General features: G+C 42.3%; 1 protein-coding gene across 1 annotated transcript; it reads right to left on the bottom strand.

Annotated features, from left to right (window-relative positions):
- Positions 1-420: 420 nt before the first annotated feature.
- On the bottom strand, positions 421-10,576 carry LOC146643705 (cytosolic non-specific dipeptidase-like). The gene is made up of 13 exons (XM_085396599.1): positions 10,475-10,576; positions 9,980-10,057; positions 9,460-9,603; positions 9,180-9,342; positions 5,197-5,285; positions 3,935-4,135; positions 3,738-3,822; positions 3,483-3,643; positions 3,208-3,372; positions 2,778-2,919; positions 1,731-1,878; positions 1,439-1,529; positions 421-996 (listed from the first exon to the last, which is right to left on the bottom strand). Exons 2-12 carry the CDS (start codon positions 10,037-10,039, stop codon positions 1,463-1,465), a joined length of 1,425 nt encoding a protein of 474 aa, XP_085252725.1. The 5' UTR covers positions 10,040-10,057; positions 10,475-10,576; the 3' UTR covers positions 421-996; positions 1,439-1,462.
- Positions 10,577-18,375: the final 7,799 nt, after the last annotated feature.

Genomic DNA, 18,375 nt, shown 5'->3' with positions numbered 1-18,375 from the left:
CTACTGGCCAACAGCACCAGAGGTGATTGTTGTTAACCCGGGCCTTAAACGATCCGGTATGGAAATCTCATTCTTTATGAGCTGCATTTTTTGATTTGGCCAAGATTTTAGACTCTTCCTGACACAACCGTCTCCAATTATCTGGGCTTGGGACTGGTACTAAAAGTACACTGGTTTGTGGAAGCCCCCATGGCTGGGTTGTGCACTTGAAAGAAAAAAGAAAAAAAAGTAGCATATAGTAAAAATCAGTATGTAGCATCAATACACCTTCTGATTAACATCATGGACTGCAATCAGAATACATGGTGGTATTTTCATCCTGCTCTCAGGAAATGGAATTATCTAAGGTTGTGATATAAACTCACCCAGATTTTGTCATGGGACTGTACTGAACTGATTTCAGGCGCAGAAACCCAGAGCAGAGACAGCAGATGATTTAACAATATTTTATTAGGCTTAAGCACTAGAAACATAGCAAGGACAAAAAGAAACAATAAGACAGAGTTTGACGTGGCATGGCCTGGGAAACGTGGCTAGGGTGAGGGAACGGGGCCTGAGATGCAGAATGGATATGAGCAGGGAACTGTCACATTGCAGTAGGGGACACAGAGTGTTGAGATGGGAGTGACGAGAATCCAGGGGAGCCGAGTGGTGTGGCGAGGCTGACCTGAGATCCAGGGTCTTCAGATGGAGTGTGATGGCAGGAGGGCAACCAGGTGAGGCACAGAGTGATTTTCAAAATGATTGCTTGGTATCCTGAGTCCAGAGGTAAAGCGCGAGCCAAAATGAATCCAGCAAATGGGTTGATGACAAACTGGCAGTGAATGAACATCAACATGTGGCTTAAATCCCTCTGGCTTGATTGCCTGCAATTGGCTCCAGGTGTGCAGGAGCTGGACTTGGTGGTGGCCCTGCCCAGGGGCGGATCCCAGATAGGTTCAGGAGCCTTATGGAAATTCCAGCCACCCACAGCAGACTATGACAGATTTATCTTTCCTAAAGTAACATAAAGACAACTCATGTCTGAAACCATGGAACAAAAGGGACCACCCTATTAACCACAAGTCTTCATAAACTATCGACACACTCAAATTACAGTATGAATGCAAGACTGATTGAAGTGGTTGTTATGCTGTAATGTGGAAAACGCTAACACAGTAACAGTATTTGGTCATGCTGCTATCACTGATGCCTCAATCACATTTGACAGCTTCTAAATTAACCTTACAAAAATTTTACCCTATTATTGTGGGTTATGATGGTAAGCAGTGCACTGTATCAAAAGTAAATCCTATTACATCATGAAAAGAAAAGAAAAACAACTCAAATAAAGTAACAAAAACATGTTTATTATCAGCAGGGTGTATAAAACCGTTCATTGTGAAAAGTAAATCCACAAAGTTTATGGTCTGATATGGAGGATGAGCATATATTATACCTGTCATTATGAGAAACCATCAAATCACTCCAGCAGAGAGACCTCATGGAAGTATGCTCCCAGCAGCTTGACTCCCTGAATGTAGTTTGATCTGAAAATGGAGAAATAAAGCCATGATAATAGTTTGTAATTAAAAAACTCACTTTACCTGTGATCACGTTTTGGCACAGAAATAATCTGGAGATGACAAACATGATCCTCTTCTTTTACCACAAGATTTCATCCGTTTTATCAATAGTTCCTACTTGTTCCACATTTCAAAAGAAGTGAAACGGTGTGAGCTGTGACCAACCTGTTGATCTTTTCATTCTGAGAGTGAGCTCCATCATCAGAGGACCCTACAGGAAGTAGCATGACATTACGGCCTGTGGCCTCCTGGAAGGTCAGGGTGACCGGGATGCTGCCGCCCTCGCGAGTCAGATCAGGCTCGACCCCGAACACTACAGCACAGCGAGGAGGATTAGACAATGTGAAACGCAGTCAAAATATGTCATAATAATAATGATAATAATAATAATATTATTATTATTATTATTATTATTATTATTATTATTATTATTATTATTATTAAATCTTTGTTGTCACATCAAAACTGGATATAATTCTATCAGTGGAAATATCTGAAAAATGCCAAAAAATGTTCACAAAAACATGCATTAAACAAAAAAGCTTATAAAGATATGTAGAAAAAAAGTTATGTTAAAAAAATTGCTTGTCCTTGTGTTTAATGTCCTGAAACATCTGCCAGGAGCTGAAACGTTTCCGCAGGTCCTTCCTCCCTGCAGCTGTCAGACTGTACAATCAGAACTGCTCCCAACAAACATAGATGTTTACATCTGCGCTGTAACTGCAATAAGTTAATTAACCGATTTGCACTACAACCTGGTTTGCCTCTTATCTGTAGTTATTTTTATTTAATTTAATAACTGTACAGTACTCTCTGTATATAGTAACCATTGTCCTTAATGTAAATATGTAAGAAAAATTGTGTATGTTTCTGTTCTGTGACCTGTGTACTGTTTGTTTGTATATGTGTCTTTTTGGCTGCTGTTACAACCAAAATTCCCCTTGTGAGACAATTAAAGGATTATTCTATTCTATTCTATTCTATTCTATTCTATTCTAAACATGGCGAAATATCTGATTTGTCTTAAAGAAAAAGCATCACAATGTAAGCTGTAATAAAGTCAGTTGTACTATGGCAGGAGAAAGTGTTTTACACTTTTGTAATATAATAAACACACAGCTGATTTGAGCTTCGTAGCAAGATAACAGAAATGGGTGCGATTGAGTGAACTCCCGCTTTAATCTAACAGCTTTTATCATTAAGTCCTTGTACCTGTCTTTATGGCCTTTCTCCCTGCCATGTAGTGTGGGTGGTTGAAGTCTGAGACCCAGGCTTTGGCTCCGTGGCCCATGTTCACTTTCAGTTTATTGGGGGTTCCCAGTTCAGCAAACTTCTTCTGCAGATGATCGATGACCTTGAAGAGGGGAAGATAACTTAGACTTGTTGAAGCTTTTATGCAGAAACAACCTGAAGCTAATCATGTGGCTACTTCCAAGTGGCCCACAGTCAGTCCAGGCTCAGATTTAAGTACTAAAACTTAACTACATCTCTTTGTCATGTTAATTCAGAGTCAGTTCTAATAAACTCAATATGTGTGAGATACAGAGCGACCTCTGCTACATTGTAACTACTTGATTATAAAAAGATGACTTGATTTAGGTGAGTGTTGTATGCCATCATTGTTACCTATCACAGTGTTTACCTGCTTCTCCACATCTCTAGGGTCCATGTCAGGCACAAGGCGGATGGAAAACTTGCCGATGACCTTGCGAGGAATAACCGTCTTGGCTCCTGCTTCAGAGAAAGCCCCCTCAATACCATGAAGGGAAAGAGAAGGATATCTCCAGCAGTGCATGAGAATTTGCTCCTATGGTGGAAAAAATAATGAAAAATAGGTTCAAAAAGTGTGAATGACCCCACATTATACAGCACATTTCCACCAATGAGTGATGCGAAAAACATATATAATTTCTTTGCCTTTGTGTCATGCAGCAGCTGGTCAACCCCCACATCTTTACAGTACTCATCCAAGTCAAAGTCGATCTTCTCGTACAGCTTTTGCTCCTCTGCTGTCAGAGGCGCCACACTGTCATAGATCCCAGGAACCAAAATCTTACCCCTTTTGTCAACCAGGGAGCCTGTGCAGGAAGTCACAAACACATGATTAAAACTCTAAACTGGCGTAAAATAAGGTGTGTGAGACTAAAAATCACAATTATCAGCTTTACTTGCCCATAAGTGCGATGAGGTCAGTCATGGCCTCATGAACAGAGCCACCAAACACCCCTGAGTGCAAGTCCTTTTCAGCGCACTCCACCTTGAAGTTTGAACGTAAAACACAATTTTAAAAAACACAAAAAGCTCAAGTATACCCCTCTTAAATTGAAACACTGTCCCCACCCCCCAACAACAATAATCCAATACTCCACCTCAATGAAGAAATAACAGATTCCTCTCAGGCCGTAGGTGATGCAGGGTTTGTTCTTGCCCAGCCAGTCGTTGTCAGAGATGCAGATGTAGTCCACGTCTTTAAAGAAAGTGTCCTTTCTAGAAAACACAAGAACATCCAGACCCTCAGATCCAGATTCTTCCATCCCCTCGAAGCAGAATTTGATGTTGATGGGAAGGTCCTGCAACAAGAAGAGAGATACATAAGAAAAAAAATTTAGGCTCATTTTCTAGAGTAGAAATAATCTTTTAACAACCAACAATCTGCCAATCAGTGGTGTACTTTAACACAGCGGTCCCCAACCTTTTTTGCGCCACGGACCGGTTTGTGCCCGACAATATTTTCACTGACCGGCCTTTAAGGTGTCGCGGATAAATACAACAAAATAAAACTAGTACCGGTACCGAAAAAAAGATCTATTCATAACACACGTGAAAAGACCCAGGAAAACAGAGTTAATGGAAAAAAAAAACGATAACAACCCTGAAAACCATACATTTCGCACCAGAGTCTCAACTCTCGCGGCTCAGTACCGGTCCGTGGCGCGGGGGTTGGGGACCGCTGCTTTAACGCACAAATAGAATAGAATAGAATAGAATAGCACTTTATTGTCATTGTACATGTACAATGAATTTGTGGGTGCTCCACTGAATAAATGTAAATAGTAGACAGCAGGAATGCATGTTTTACATTTCTCAAAATGAGCTAACAAAGCTGAATATGAGTCCAGACTAAGGATTTAATTGATGATCTTAGGTGTGATATTTTTTATATAGATAAAAATAAATACTGTACATTCACCAGCTGGGATTTACTTTCTCTGACTAAACACCCATTAATGAAATTCCTAACTAAGGATATACTCTAATTTTATAGCTAGATAAGGTCACATTTTTGTAAATAGGCTAAAATTATATTTTTAAAATAGTACAAATGACCTGCATATCTTTTTAGAATACAGTGATGTATAGTAGCTATTCTGCTTTATCATCACTGTACAAAAAAAAAGAAAAACATTAATGACATTTTAGTATCAGTGCACATTTACAGATTCTGAAATATACCATCACACCTCAATATACTCCTGTCAGTAATTTCACTTCAGTGTTTAAACACAGCCAACTTAGCATGTTAAGCCACTTCAGGGTTGTTTTAGGACACACTAAAATATCATATCATCTTTAAACTATCTGAACTTGAAACACCTTTTGTTGGCCAGCTTAAATCTGGCAGTAACTGTACCTTTCCGATCTTCTGATACGCTTCAATGCAGTTAAACCAGGCCAACACTGGACCCTTGTCATCATTAGATCCTCTTCCATAGAGCTTACCTACAAAAAGAAAACTTTATTTCAGTTTCAAGGTTCTAATGAGAAGATAGTGGAGTTGAAAAATGATACTAAGGTTATGTTTATTACGTAGTCAGCAGACGACAGTGCCCCGTTTTAAGCTTGTTTAAATCATGACTAAGATTATGTGTAATGATATGAAATCCTTTTTCATGATACAAAAAATGATCTGCAGCAGGTTTTTGTAAAATGTGACATAAGCAGCACTAACACAGCTGAGGCAGGCAGGAATGATACAGCGAGAAGAGGATGTGGCATTTTGTGTCATCTGACTCTCACCAGAAAACACACAAGACTACGCGTGCTCAATTTTGTGGCTCTAAAAAAAACCAAACCTCTCCTACCTGTCCCGTCAAAAAAGTTTTTTAAATGCAAACATGTAGGGTAGAGCAGCAAAAATTATTAGGTTACCTTGTGCTACACAGTATTAAAGAGTCTGTAAGATCGTGCACAACAGAGTCAATCTGTGTTGTTTAACACAAAACAAAGAAGCCTTAAAGGGTTAAAATTATTCAGGTGCAGCTTTTGCATTACTGTGTGGAGCATAACAAAGCATAGACACCAATTCAGGAATGCTGCAGTGACTTAGTTATGTGAACAAACAAATGCACAGTCTGTGAAATAAAGGACCAGTCATGACTCACAAGGGAAAGTAAGTAAGTAAAGTAAGTAAAGTAAAATTTTATTTATATAGAACCTTTCAAGATAAAATCACAAAGTGCTTTACAAAGGCAGAAAACAGACATTAAAATCTAAAACAAAACAAAATCAACCAAAAGCGGGTTTAAACAGATACGTTTTAACTGCTTTTTAAAAGACATGACTGAGTCCACAGATCTCAAACTCAAAGGGAGCGAGTTCCAGAGTCTGGGAGCCACTGATACAAACGCTCTGTCACCTTTTGTTTTTAACCTTGTATGCGGGACAACCAGCAACCCCTGGTCACAAGACCTCAGGGACCTGCTGGGGTGATAAGAAAGAAGAAGATCACTTAAGTAAGTTGGAGCTCCACCGTGCAGGGCACTATAAGTCATGATTATGATCTTAAAATGGACCCTGAACTTGACAGGGAGCCAATGCAGCTGAATCAGCAGGGGAGTGGCATTGGAGTATTTGTGATGCTTTATCAGAAGCCTAGCAGCAGCATTTTGAACACCCTGCATTCGTTCCAGGGAGGCATTACTTAAGCAAGTAAACAAGGAATTACAATAGTCTAAGCGAGATGAAACAAAAACATGAATAATCATTTCCAATTCGGAACGTGACACAATGGGACTCAGTGATATTTCTTAAATGGTAAAAAAAAGAGCAAACCAAAGATTTAACATGTGTGTCCAGCGTCAGAGCTGGATCAAATGTAACACCAAGATTCCTAATGGAGGATTTAATATAAGAAACAAGAGGGCCTAGATTTTTAACCACAAGGAGAACAAATTTCTCAGGAGAAAAGACAATGACTTCGGTTTTATCAGCATTTAGTTGAAGGTAATTACCAGCTATCCAATCTCTAACGGAATCTAAGCAGGACTGCAAGATTTGGAGCTTAGAAACATCAGGTGGCCTAAAAGAGATATATAGCTGAATATCATCTGCATAACAATGATATGAAATATCAGAGAAAGAGCTAAGAAGTTGCAGAAGAGGGAGTAAATACAACAAAAACAATAACAGTCCCAAGACAGAGCCCTGAGGCACCCCATAGGCAAGAGAGCTGACGGAGGATCTGAACTTAGAGGTAGCCACAGAGAAAGATCGATTTGACAAATAGGATTTAAACCATTTCAATGCGGTACCTGATACACCCACCCAGTGGTTTAATCTATATAACAAAATAAGATGATCAACAGTGTCAAAAGCAGAGGTCAGATCCAGCAACATCAAAACAGTGCACTCTCCAGCATCATAATTCATCAAAATATCATTAGACACTCTAAGAAGTGCAGTTTCGGTAGAGTGAGCCTTACGAAAGCCAGATTGAAATTTATCAAGAATGTTATGTTCATCTAGAACAACTGTGAGTTGCTTGGCCACAACCTTTTCTAAAATCTTGGCAATAAAAGGCAATTTTGAGATAGGTCTGTAACTGGAAAGCAAAGAAGGATCAAGTTTAGGCTTTTTTAAAAGTGGGTGAATGACAGCACTTTTACAGTAACCAGGGACCTGACCAGAGAGTAGAGATGCATTAATAATTTTAAGAACACTAGGATCAATAGACTCAAAAACATTTTTGAACAAAGACCCAGATAAAATATCAAGGGGGCAGGAGGATGATCTATTGAAGTAACCAGCTTCAACAACTCAGGTAAAGACACTGGTGAAAATCTTTCAAATCTGACAGGCTTAAGTAAAATCGGAACAGGCAAATGGTACATGGAGGGAGAGATGTTGCTCCTTACATTGCTAACCTTTTCAACAAAAAGGAACGAAAATTTTCACAGTCTTCATTCGAAGAAATTGGGACAGCAGCAGAAGCCGGAGCAACAATATCCCTAATAGTGTCAAATAAAACCTTAGGGTTACCTCTGCTCTTAGAGACTAGGTTTGAAAAATAAGCAGCCCTTGCATCACGAATTGAAGCGTTAAAGGAAACTAAAAGGTCTTTTAAATGAAAGAGATGAACCTGTAAACAAGTCTTTCTCCACAAACGCTCAGTTTTACGACAGACAGGCTTTAAACAGCGAATGCTGTAGTTTATCCAGGGCGAGGGTTTTGTAACAGGGGGCTAGTCTAGTTTTAATATAACTTCAAGATGAAAGATAAAAAGTTACTGAATTCCTTTAAAAATTGACCGTTAGGTCCAGGTGGACAATAAACTACAGCACAGTAACACGGATCTTTAATTCCAATTTTAACCAGCTGTAGTTCGAACGTTGACATTTTTTCAACCATCAATGAGCGACAGTGAAACCAGTTTCGATACACCACAGCCAGTCCTCCGCCACGACCAGAAGTCTGCGGCCGACTGACAAAGGAGTACCCGCCCGGGCAAAGTTCGATAAGGGAAGAATAGTCACCATCACGCTGGCAGGTTTCAGTTAAAAATAATAAGTCCCGTTTTTTGGAAAGAATAAGATCATTCAATAAGAACGTTTTATTTGTCATAGATCGGGCATTGAGAAGCGCCACGCTCAACAATTAATAAGTCAAAACATTACCGACACTGACCCGTTTTAGGGGGCGTAGAAACTGGGGGTTCGATCACTTGAGCCTTTTTGCCTTTTCACTTGCAGAGTCTGTTTCACCATTCTGTCATGTGACCTGCTGAGGTTACCTGAGGCAAGGTGTGAGTGGAGGTTGAAGTGCCCAAATAGGATCTCAAGTGTAGGTGGCTGACAGCTGGTGTTCTAATCCACCACCTCCGTTCAACGATGGTCTTTCACAGTAACAACCTTTGCACAATCTTTGAAGCTTTGCTAAATGGAAGTGTTCAGGCAAGGTCTCAACCTTAAACTCATATGATGGTAATGGCCCACATCTTGTTTTCTTCACATCTTGGCTAATGTGATGACTCGCATGATCAACAACCCTCAGAACCTCCTGAGAAAAACTATTAGGGGTTAAATACCTGAGACACAACCATTTGTTTTAGAACTGAAAAAATCTCTTGGATGAGAATTTAAAACTTAAAGAAGGCCAACAGCCTTCTTTTTTCAAGCTCTCAATATACTTCTGTGACTTGTTTTATATTTCTTATCTTTACCTGTTAAAAATACATTCACCCAGTGTTCCCAGTCTACATAGTTAAGCTTGTTGATAGCATGTTTTCTCTTAGTTATGCTACCTTACAGGATTCGCACACCTCACTCCACACATCCTCATCCTGCATTACCTACCTGTTGATTGGATTTGGATTTGTTTTCAGTATTCTCCTCTTACCGTCTTTCTCCACCAGAGTAAAAGGCTCTGTGTCCCAGCCGTCACTGATGTTTGCTGGCTGAACATCAAGGTGCCCGTAAATACACACCGTCTTCTTTGCTGGGTCTGATCCTAACTGCCCCAGAATGATAGGAGGCAGGGGGATCTCCTCTCCCGAGGGAAGCTGCATGAATGAAACTTAATCTGAGTGACCATTTAAAAACAAGGTCCATTTATGGTGAAATTTAAGAAAAGAAAGATCATGCAATATGCAAATCATTAACCCATTAAGAAAAGTAACCTTCTGCTTGCCAACGTCCACCAACTCCACAGTCCCTCCCAGCTTCTTGATGTCCTTGGCTGCCATCTCCATCATTTTTTTGATCTCCCCGCGCTTCTCAGGCAAAGCAGAAACACTCTGGACACCCACCCACTCAGCCAGGCGCTGAGGACAATTATAAACAAGTAATTTAAAGAAATTAAATTAAAAATGGGTTTTTTATACCTTTTATAATTTTTTCTTTTCTTTTCTTTTTACTATTTCATGCAGTTAATTATTGCACAAGAATGAGCCAATGTGAGTGATTTTTAGGACATCAGACCCACAAAATTTAACTCAAGCAGCAGTTATAATATCACTGAATCTTATCAGGAAAACTGGTTTTACAGTTGGAACCTACTATAATCCCAGCTTAAGTGAATGAGTTGCAAATCTGTCCTGTTTTTAGTTAGCTCAATAAGCCATTAAAACAAGTGACAATCACACAAAAAACTGAATGATTAAGCAGCTGCACTATATAGTTTTTTCTGAGTGATCTTACCTGCACATACAGGTCCTGGTGGTCGTCCACATACTTGAAAAGTTCAGTGAGATGAGACATTTTTGGTAGTGATGGGAGCTGAGGGTTAAACGAGCAGACTGGTGTGAGTCTACGTCTGGGTTTGTGCAATCTTATGAGAGGACAAATACTTCATGTACGCATGCACTTCACGTAAATGATGAGATTTCCAGCCAAACTCGTTTCACTTCATAATTTTGCAGAACTATAGCTGCAGTCGATTGGAGCTGCAGGCTTTCAGAACAAAACAGTGAGAAAAAAGCCAACACGTATAAGGCTTACATTACAAAGCTTTGCCATAAAATGACAATAAAAGAGAATTCTCATTTTAGATCTGCACAGAGGTTAAATATGGAATTTATTTTTTTTAGTTTTATTTGGGTAAAATGTCATTTAATTGTGTCAAGAAAGCCATAAATGACGATCAAATTGTGTCATGCTGAGTGAGAATCTGAAAATAAAAAATGAAATACTCACATCGTAATTTTCCACAGGTGTGCACTGAATGCCAACAATGGCAAGTGAAGTGAAAGTATCTTGAGTGTAATCGCTAAGCAAAGCGAAAGCAAATCAGGTAGTTGAAGGAAACGGTTTCCAGGGCCTACTCCGTGGATCGGCTTCCTTCGAGGCGTGGACGTCTATCAGCAGAGAATGTCCCTTAGTCTGTAACACAGTCAAATATATTCTCAAGTAATATTCAAGCATGCCATTCAGCGTGTTAGTACGAGCTCGGGAGCAGCTTGGGAGAACAAGAAAACAGAGACCGCTTCAGATTGTCTTCCCAAATTGACTCAACTTTATTCACAAGTACAACAGTTTATATAGAGGGTAAAATTCATGAGACAGCAGATTTATCAGTTTAAACCAGTACAGACCAAGATAAGGCAGCGTCTTCCTGCCCATGGGTGAAGAAGCATCCTTTGTGTAGTTTATCAGTTCAGCTACAATTGTGATTATCTCAGCGACATATTTTCAAGGCACAAAACGAAGAGTTCTTTCATTAGTGAAATCTGAAACAAACCATTTGGCCTTCAACAGGCGTCTAAAAGATTAAGAAACTAATGTAGCTGAGGGAGTGATCTCTGTGGTATTTCAACCTTGTACCAGCCTGTGATTCTCACACATCAATTCTTGGGTCAAAGAGAAAAATAACTAAAACAAAGGGGCCTTATTGAATGACAGAGTTTTCCTGTATAATGTCACTATAAAACAATATCCAGTAAATGCTACCATGGTACTAAAATACCTAACAGTAGTGTTGTGTGGTGTTAGTTCAGCAAGCATTACACACACACGCAGGTAGGAACAGAGGATTACTGGAGTTGACTCCTTTCTTTATTTTTCTTTTTTTTCTTCTTCAAAACCACAACCAGAACAACATACTCACTAGCGCCCTCTAGCGCTTCTGGTAAATGCATCTACAGAACAAATGCAATAGTATGTGTGGACACAACATCTCCCCCTTTGAACAAGGATTTCTTATGTGAACCTGACTTCACCATTCTGATGTATGTCACCTAATACACTTTTAACATATTTCACATTACTCAGTAACATTCACTTTCCCATGACAAAGTCTTGAGTCCAGCAAGGTGGGTTCCTCATCCTGGTGGGCCTAAGCCTACTATCAGACTCAGAGTTAGATGCTAGATCAGTTCCTGGTTTATGACAGTCCATTGTTGTGTCAGAATCAGTACCTGCGTTCAGCTCTGACAGAGCCGATAAGTGTGAGGCGTTCCAGGTCCGTCCATCATCCAGCAAATAAGTGTTTGGTCCTTTCCTTGTCATGACAGTCCTTGGTTTGGAAAACTTTAACTCGCCTTTCTTTACCTTCCACGGCTTCCTAACCCGTACCTTGTCACCAGGCTGAAAGTTGGATGGTTTGGCGTGTCTGCGAGCATCAGTGTATTCTTTCATTTTCATTTGCTTATTCTTAACTCTTTCGCACATGGTATGCCTCTCTGTCTGAGGAACAGGCATATCCATTACCTGTAACTTTGTTCTCATTCGTCGTCCATGGAGCAGTTCTGAAGGGGAAACTCCAGTTGTTGAATGAGGGGTTGCTCTGTAGTCCATCAGGTAAGTTCTCAGGAACGATTTCCAGGGTTGTCCTTGAATCGAGGCAGTCTGTAGGCAGTCTTTAATGCATCTATTGAATCTCTCAACTTCCCCATTAGCTCTTGGGTAATACACTGAGGATCTCAGGTGTTGGATTCCCCTGCTTTTCAGGAAGTCAGTGAACTCAGCAGAGAGAAATTGAGAGCCATTGTCACTTATCAGTGTCTTTGGATTCCCTTCACGAGAGAAAACTACAGAAAGGAATTGAATGATAGTAGCTGCATCAGCTCGGGGAGCAAAAGCTACTTCAGGCCACTTGCTAAAGTAGTCTACCAATGTGATGGCAAATCTACAGTCAGAAGGGGCTATTTCAAAAGGGCCTATGATGTCCACAGACACCTTTTCCCAAGCAGCAGCTGGTAAAGGAATGGGTTGGAGTGGAGCATCATGGGTGACAGCGGACTTGTCATTCTGTCTGCACGTTGCACAGTTCTTTATCAGTGTCTCTATATGACAATCCATTTTGGGCCACCAGTACATTTCCCTCAGGCGTTGTTTGGTACGGACGATGCCTTGGTGAGTTTCATGAGCTATATCAGTGAGTTTTTTCTGCAACGACTCAGGCACTAGCAATCGATGTGTACCTCTGATGATGCACTCGTTCAAGACCGCGAGTTCATGGCGGATTGGGAAGTACGGCTGTAAGTCAGGATCCAGTGACGTCTTCCTAGCAGGCCAGCCTTTCTGTATCTGCACACGGAGCTTTGTGAACACTGGACAGTCTTTGCACCCTGACTGGAAGTCATCCTCAGACACAGCACTCAGATCAGTGAGGATGGCTGCAACTGACTCCCCATCCTCTGCACATGCCATGTCTGTCTCGGAAAGTGGAAGCCTAGAAAGACAATCAGCAACATGGTTCAGTGACCCAGTTCTATATTCCACTTCATAATCAAACTCCAACAGGCGAGCTGACCATCTGGCTATGCGTAGACCAGCTCTGTTATTGCCCTTAGTAGTCAGCAGTGTTGTCAGTGCTTGGTGATCTGTTCGTAGGAGGAATTTTCTGCCCCAGAGCCATGTGCGCCATTTTTCAGCAGCCCAGACGCAAGCTAGAGCTTCCTTCTCAACGATTGAGTATTTCCTCTCTGCATCAGACAAGCTGCGAGATGCAAATGCAACAGTATGTTCTGCATCATTACCGTCAAGTTGAGTCAAAACAGCACCTACACCGTAGTCTGAGGCATCTGTTGAGACTATGGTTGGCTTACTGGGGTCGAACATCACCAGGGCAGGGCTGTGCACGATTAACCGCTTGACTTGATCAAACGCTGCTTGAGCTGCTTCGTTCCAGTGGAATGAACAGTCCTTACGCAGAAGAGCTCTCATAGGTTCAACAACAGTCGCGTAATTTGGCACAAACTTGCTGTACCATGCACTCAAGCCAAGAAATGAGCGCAGGGTTGCAGGATCAGTAGGGGGCGGAGCATGCAGGATGGCAGTGACATGAGAGTCATCTGGCAGCAGACCTTCTGGACCGATCTTTTGACCCAAAAAGCTCAGAGTAGTTTGACGGAGTTGACATTTGTCAACATTGAGTTTCAGTCCTGCATTGTTGATTCTGTGTAACACAGCACGCAAGTTGGCCTCATGTTCAGCTTCTGACGTTCCGTATATGATGACATCATCAAGGTAGCATTGCACCCCTTTCTGGCCGCGTAGGATTTGTGTCATCATCTTTTGGAAGGCTGCAGGTGCTGAACTCAACCCATAGGGAACTCTGCAGTACTGGTACAGTCCTTCATGTGTAATGAAAGCAGTGAGCCCTCTACTCTCTTCATGTAGTTTCAGCTGATGGTAGGCGGATTTTAGATCCAGGGTGGAGAACATGACAGCCCCACGCAGCTCAGACAGTATGTCCTCTATCAGTGGCAAGGGATGACTGTCAGCGACCACCGCTTTGTTAGGTTCTCTCAAATCAACGCACATGCGTATGCCACCAGTCTTCCTTCTAGTGACTACAATCGGGGAGACCCATTCAGATGCATCAATTTTCTCTATGATGCCATGTTCCTCAAGGTTCTTGAGTTCTGCGGAAACAGCATCACGGACTGACAGGGGTAAGCGTCGAAGTTTCTGCTGTATTGGCTTCACTTCAGGTCGCACCTTCACTTTATGTACAAAGTCCTTTGCACATCCGAATGCAACTGGAGACTCACATTCCTGTTTACATTGAGTGGGCAGAGCCGAGGTTTGCTGGAGTGCAGCACAGACCTTGGGACTGTCAAGAACTAATTGTCCCCCTTTTATGTGTAGCTGGAGGGCAGTCACCAAGTCCATTCCCAGTATGGGTGTTCCTGTTCTCACAATGTAGAGATCTGTGGAGGCACTCTTGCCATTGTAAGTAACTTACATTGTTTCACGAGCTCACGCAGTGCTGCAACGTAGTGATCTGTAGACTCACCGACAGCTTGGGCTCGTTGCCTGAAACGGTATCTCTCGGCGACAACATTGACTTTAGGATGAAAGTACGTTTCCAAAGCCTTTACGGATCCCTCGTAATCATCCGTAGCGAGTGGTAAGGCGCTGTAGATTCGTTGTCCCTCCGTTCCCAAGCAATGAATGAGCAGGGCCCTCTTCCTCTCCGTAGCAAAGTCATTACCCCCGATCGCCAGCAAGTAGTTATCGAACAACTTTTTCCACGCAGCAAATGGAATTTTCGGTTCGCCCGGGCAATCCAGGAACACAGCCGGGGGTTGCAAAGAGAGCAGAGCCATAACTTAATCACCACTACTCTCGTCGCCACTTGTGTGGTGTTAGTTCAGCAAGCATTACACACACACGCAGGTAGGAACAGAGGATTACCGGAGTTGACTCCTTTCTTTATTTTTCTTTTTTTTCTTCTTCAAAACCACAACCAGAACAACATACTCACTAGCGCCCTCTAGCGCTTCTGGTAAATGCATCTACAGAACAAATGCAATAGTATGTGTGGACACAACAGGTAGGTAACACTCCATAGCTAAGACCTTATCTAGCCCTCTTTGACAAATACGTTTCCTGGGCATGTCTGAACTGCAAAGGGAACCATTAAAATCTACCTGTCCCATAAAACAGCCTTACTTTGTTTTTATTCCGGTGTTTCAGATTAACTGGTGTCACAGATTGACTACTGTTGGTCGAAGATATGTGTGCTAGACTTGCTTTTCAGGAGCCGCTAACAAACCAGGAGAACGCAGTCAATATTTCGTCTTTAAACATGCATTCGTGTGTTTGTTGTTTTTGTTTTGTTTTGTTTTGTTTTAGATTTGAAAAAAAGAGTAAAGAGCACGTGATTTTATCGGGAGACGCTAAACCCCAAAGAACAGGCTGAAGGTGTCTGCGCTGATAGGTTAAAGCAGTGGTTCCCAAACTTCTTCTGCTAGGGCCCCCTTTAAAAGCATTTTTGTTCATGTTTTTAAGACCCTTCTGTGACTTGTTTTGTGTTTCTTATCTTTGCCTGTTAAAAATACATTCACCCAGTGTTCCTAGTCTACAAGAAAATCTTGCCCCCCTGTAAAAAATTACAGGCTGCAATAAAATAAACCACTAAACTAACCATCTTTAACGTTTAATTATTTTATTTTACGTGCCCCCTCCACTTTCGGAACCACTGCCTTTGTTATGATTCCCACACACTTTTGTGTGATATAAAAAAAAACCACTACAGCACACTCAGAGTGGATGTTAGACTGCTCAACAATTTTGTGTTTCGAGTTTGGTGTTTAACGCATCAGACACACCTCTGCCTGCAGCTGTCAATGTTTTCAGACTACTGCGTTGACGTCATGTTACCTTGAGCATACGGTTGTCACACGGCACGTCAAACTGTGACTATCATCAGTTAACGTGGGTGTGTTGGCTCCTGATTTATGTTGCAGAAACAGAGATTAAAGATCAGGCACAACACCTTTTGTTATGTTTTTATTAAAATAGTTTTATTGTTGTCTGAAGATAATATTGATACTACTGATGGTCAGATGAAGCCTCGAAGCTTTCTGTCCAATTGGTTAAAAACAGGTTTCATTTCTCGAGACTTTATGTTCACACAACCCCACACCCCCTGCTGGTCAAAACCTTTATTGTCATTTCAACTATTTATCTTTACTCTTAGCTGTCTTACAGCAGTGTCGGTGAGAATAATTATAGCCAAGTATAGAAATAAAAAACACTTTAATAATCTAATCCTTCTGTGCGTATGGTTCATTCATTTATTAATCTAGTAAGATCTTGGGTGTTGTTCCTGGGATCTGCTAGAGCCACTCACCCAGCTTGGGGGTCTGTTGCCTTCACTTTCAACCTGGACAGTGGTTTTGACACTCGCTAGTCCTCAGTGTCCTTCCTTCCACTTAGCGTACTGTTTCATGGTGCTGGGTTTGGGGTGAAATCCCACATGCATGCTCAGGAGCTTCCTTTTCTTGATGTTAGTTGCTTCTGTCTCCTTCTTTGGTCAGCTTATTATCCTAGCAGGGTATCTGATCACCGGTAGAGCGTAGGTGTTAATTGCCCGGACATTCTTCTACCCATTCAGCTGACTTTTCAGGACTTGCCTTACTATGTGGATGTCCCAGGTACCTATAGCTGTCCTCGATGTCTGCAATGTTGCCTTCTGGTTGTATAATCCCCTCAGTTCTAACCGCCTTCCCTCTCTTTGTTACCATCCAAATACACTTCTCCAATGTCATTGCTGTAGATCATAGTAGTGTGGGTCAGTGAATCGATGTGTCGTTCACTCCTGGTATACAGCTTGCTGTCATTCATGTAGAGGATTTGCTGATGATTTTGCCTTTCTGTAGTTGGTTTCCCTAGCCAGTCTTGTCAATGATCTCACTGAGGGGGTTCAGGCCTATGTGGAACAGCAGTACGGAAGACCACCTCCTTGTTAAATCGATTGGCTTGAAGTTGGACTGATGTTCACCACAACGCCATCAAATTTCTGATGAAGGCTCTTAGGATCCTGTTGATCTTGTATAGCTCAGGGCATTCCAGGATCCAGGTGTGCTTTCTATCAGTAGATGGTGTTTTACCCCTCTGGTGTTTCTGCCCATTCCTTTCCGTGCCAAGTATTGAGCCATATGCCTGTTCATCTTAGCTGCTATGATGCCAAACAGAAGCTTCCATTTGGCACTGAGGCAGGTCTTTGACTGGTAGTTGGATGGGACCAGTCCCTTATGGTGATCCTTAGGAATCAGGACTGTCTGGCCTTCAGTGAGCCATTTTGGATGTGTCTCATCTACTAGCTACTGGTTCATTTGTGAAGCCAGACACTCATGGAGTGCAGCCAGTAGGTGTGAATCATGTTTGGTCTTGGTGTTTTCCAACTCTTCATACTGAAGACATTTTCTTAGATATCTGCCACAGTGATTGTTACTGGATCCTGTTCAGGGGTCGACATTTAGATCCACTGTGGAGGTAAACACAGACAACACAAGAGCTCTCGATTGTCTCGATCCTTGTTTATTACTCATCACCACACAACTGAATACGTTTCCCTCCAAAACACAGCAACAACACTTCCTGAGAACTGGGTGTGAGTGGAGCCCTCCAGTGGTCCACCACTGAGCGTCATGCCTGATGAAAACAAACTGTGAAGAGTCCAACGACCTTGGATCAAATGTGTCGGGCAGACAATGGTGCACTGGGCCAGGAACAGAAAACGAGTCTCTTGGGGGATGGAGAGACAGCCCAGAGGGATTGAAGCACGGGTGTGGACTCTCGGGCAAGAATTCCCTGGGGACCTGGAGGGGCTGACCAAGTTCAGCTGGGGAAACCCCGAGGTCTTCTTTAACCGCGCAGCGCAACCCCAGTAAAACCCACAGAAGACGGTCAACCCAGTTGCCATCTGTGAGAGAAGCACGGAGCGCGGCCTTAAGCGACCGGTGGAAACGCTCGCACATCCCGTTGGCCTGCGGGTGGTACGCAGTTGTTCGGTGGACCTTGATTCCCAGGCCGTCACCCATGGCAGACCAAAGCTCTGAAACAAACTGGGGGCCCCTGTCTGAAGTGATGTTGGCGGGGGAACCGAAACACGAAAAATGACAAAAATGCCCTGGCCACCGCTGCTGCTTTAGTAGACGCCAGAGGCACTGCCTCGGGCCAGCGGGTTGTGCGGTCCACTAAAGTCAAAAGGTGCGTGAAACCTTCTGACTGCAACAGAGGACCAACCAGATCACATGCACATGATCAAAACGCCTCCCTGGGGCGTGGGATGAGCGCTGCTGCCCAGTCTTTCACCGATTTACAAAGGCTCAGCGAAACAAACCTAGAGCTGACCAGCTTGA

This window comes from Rhamphochromis longiceps, linkage group LG22 (genome assembly GCF_057381845.1).
Source record: "Rhamphochromis longiceps isolate RC_006_pf linkage group LG22, R_longiceps_female_GT1.1, whole genome shotgun sequence".
Lineage (NCBI taxonomy): Eukaryota > Metazoa > Chordata > Actinopteri > Cichliformes > Cichlidae > Rhamphochromis > Rhamphochromis longiceps.
The sequence above is the reverse complement of the archived record's forward strand: the minus strand, read 5'-3'. Positions and strand labels throughout refer to the sequence as shown.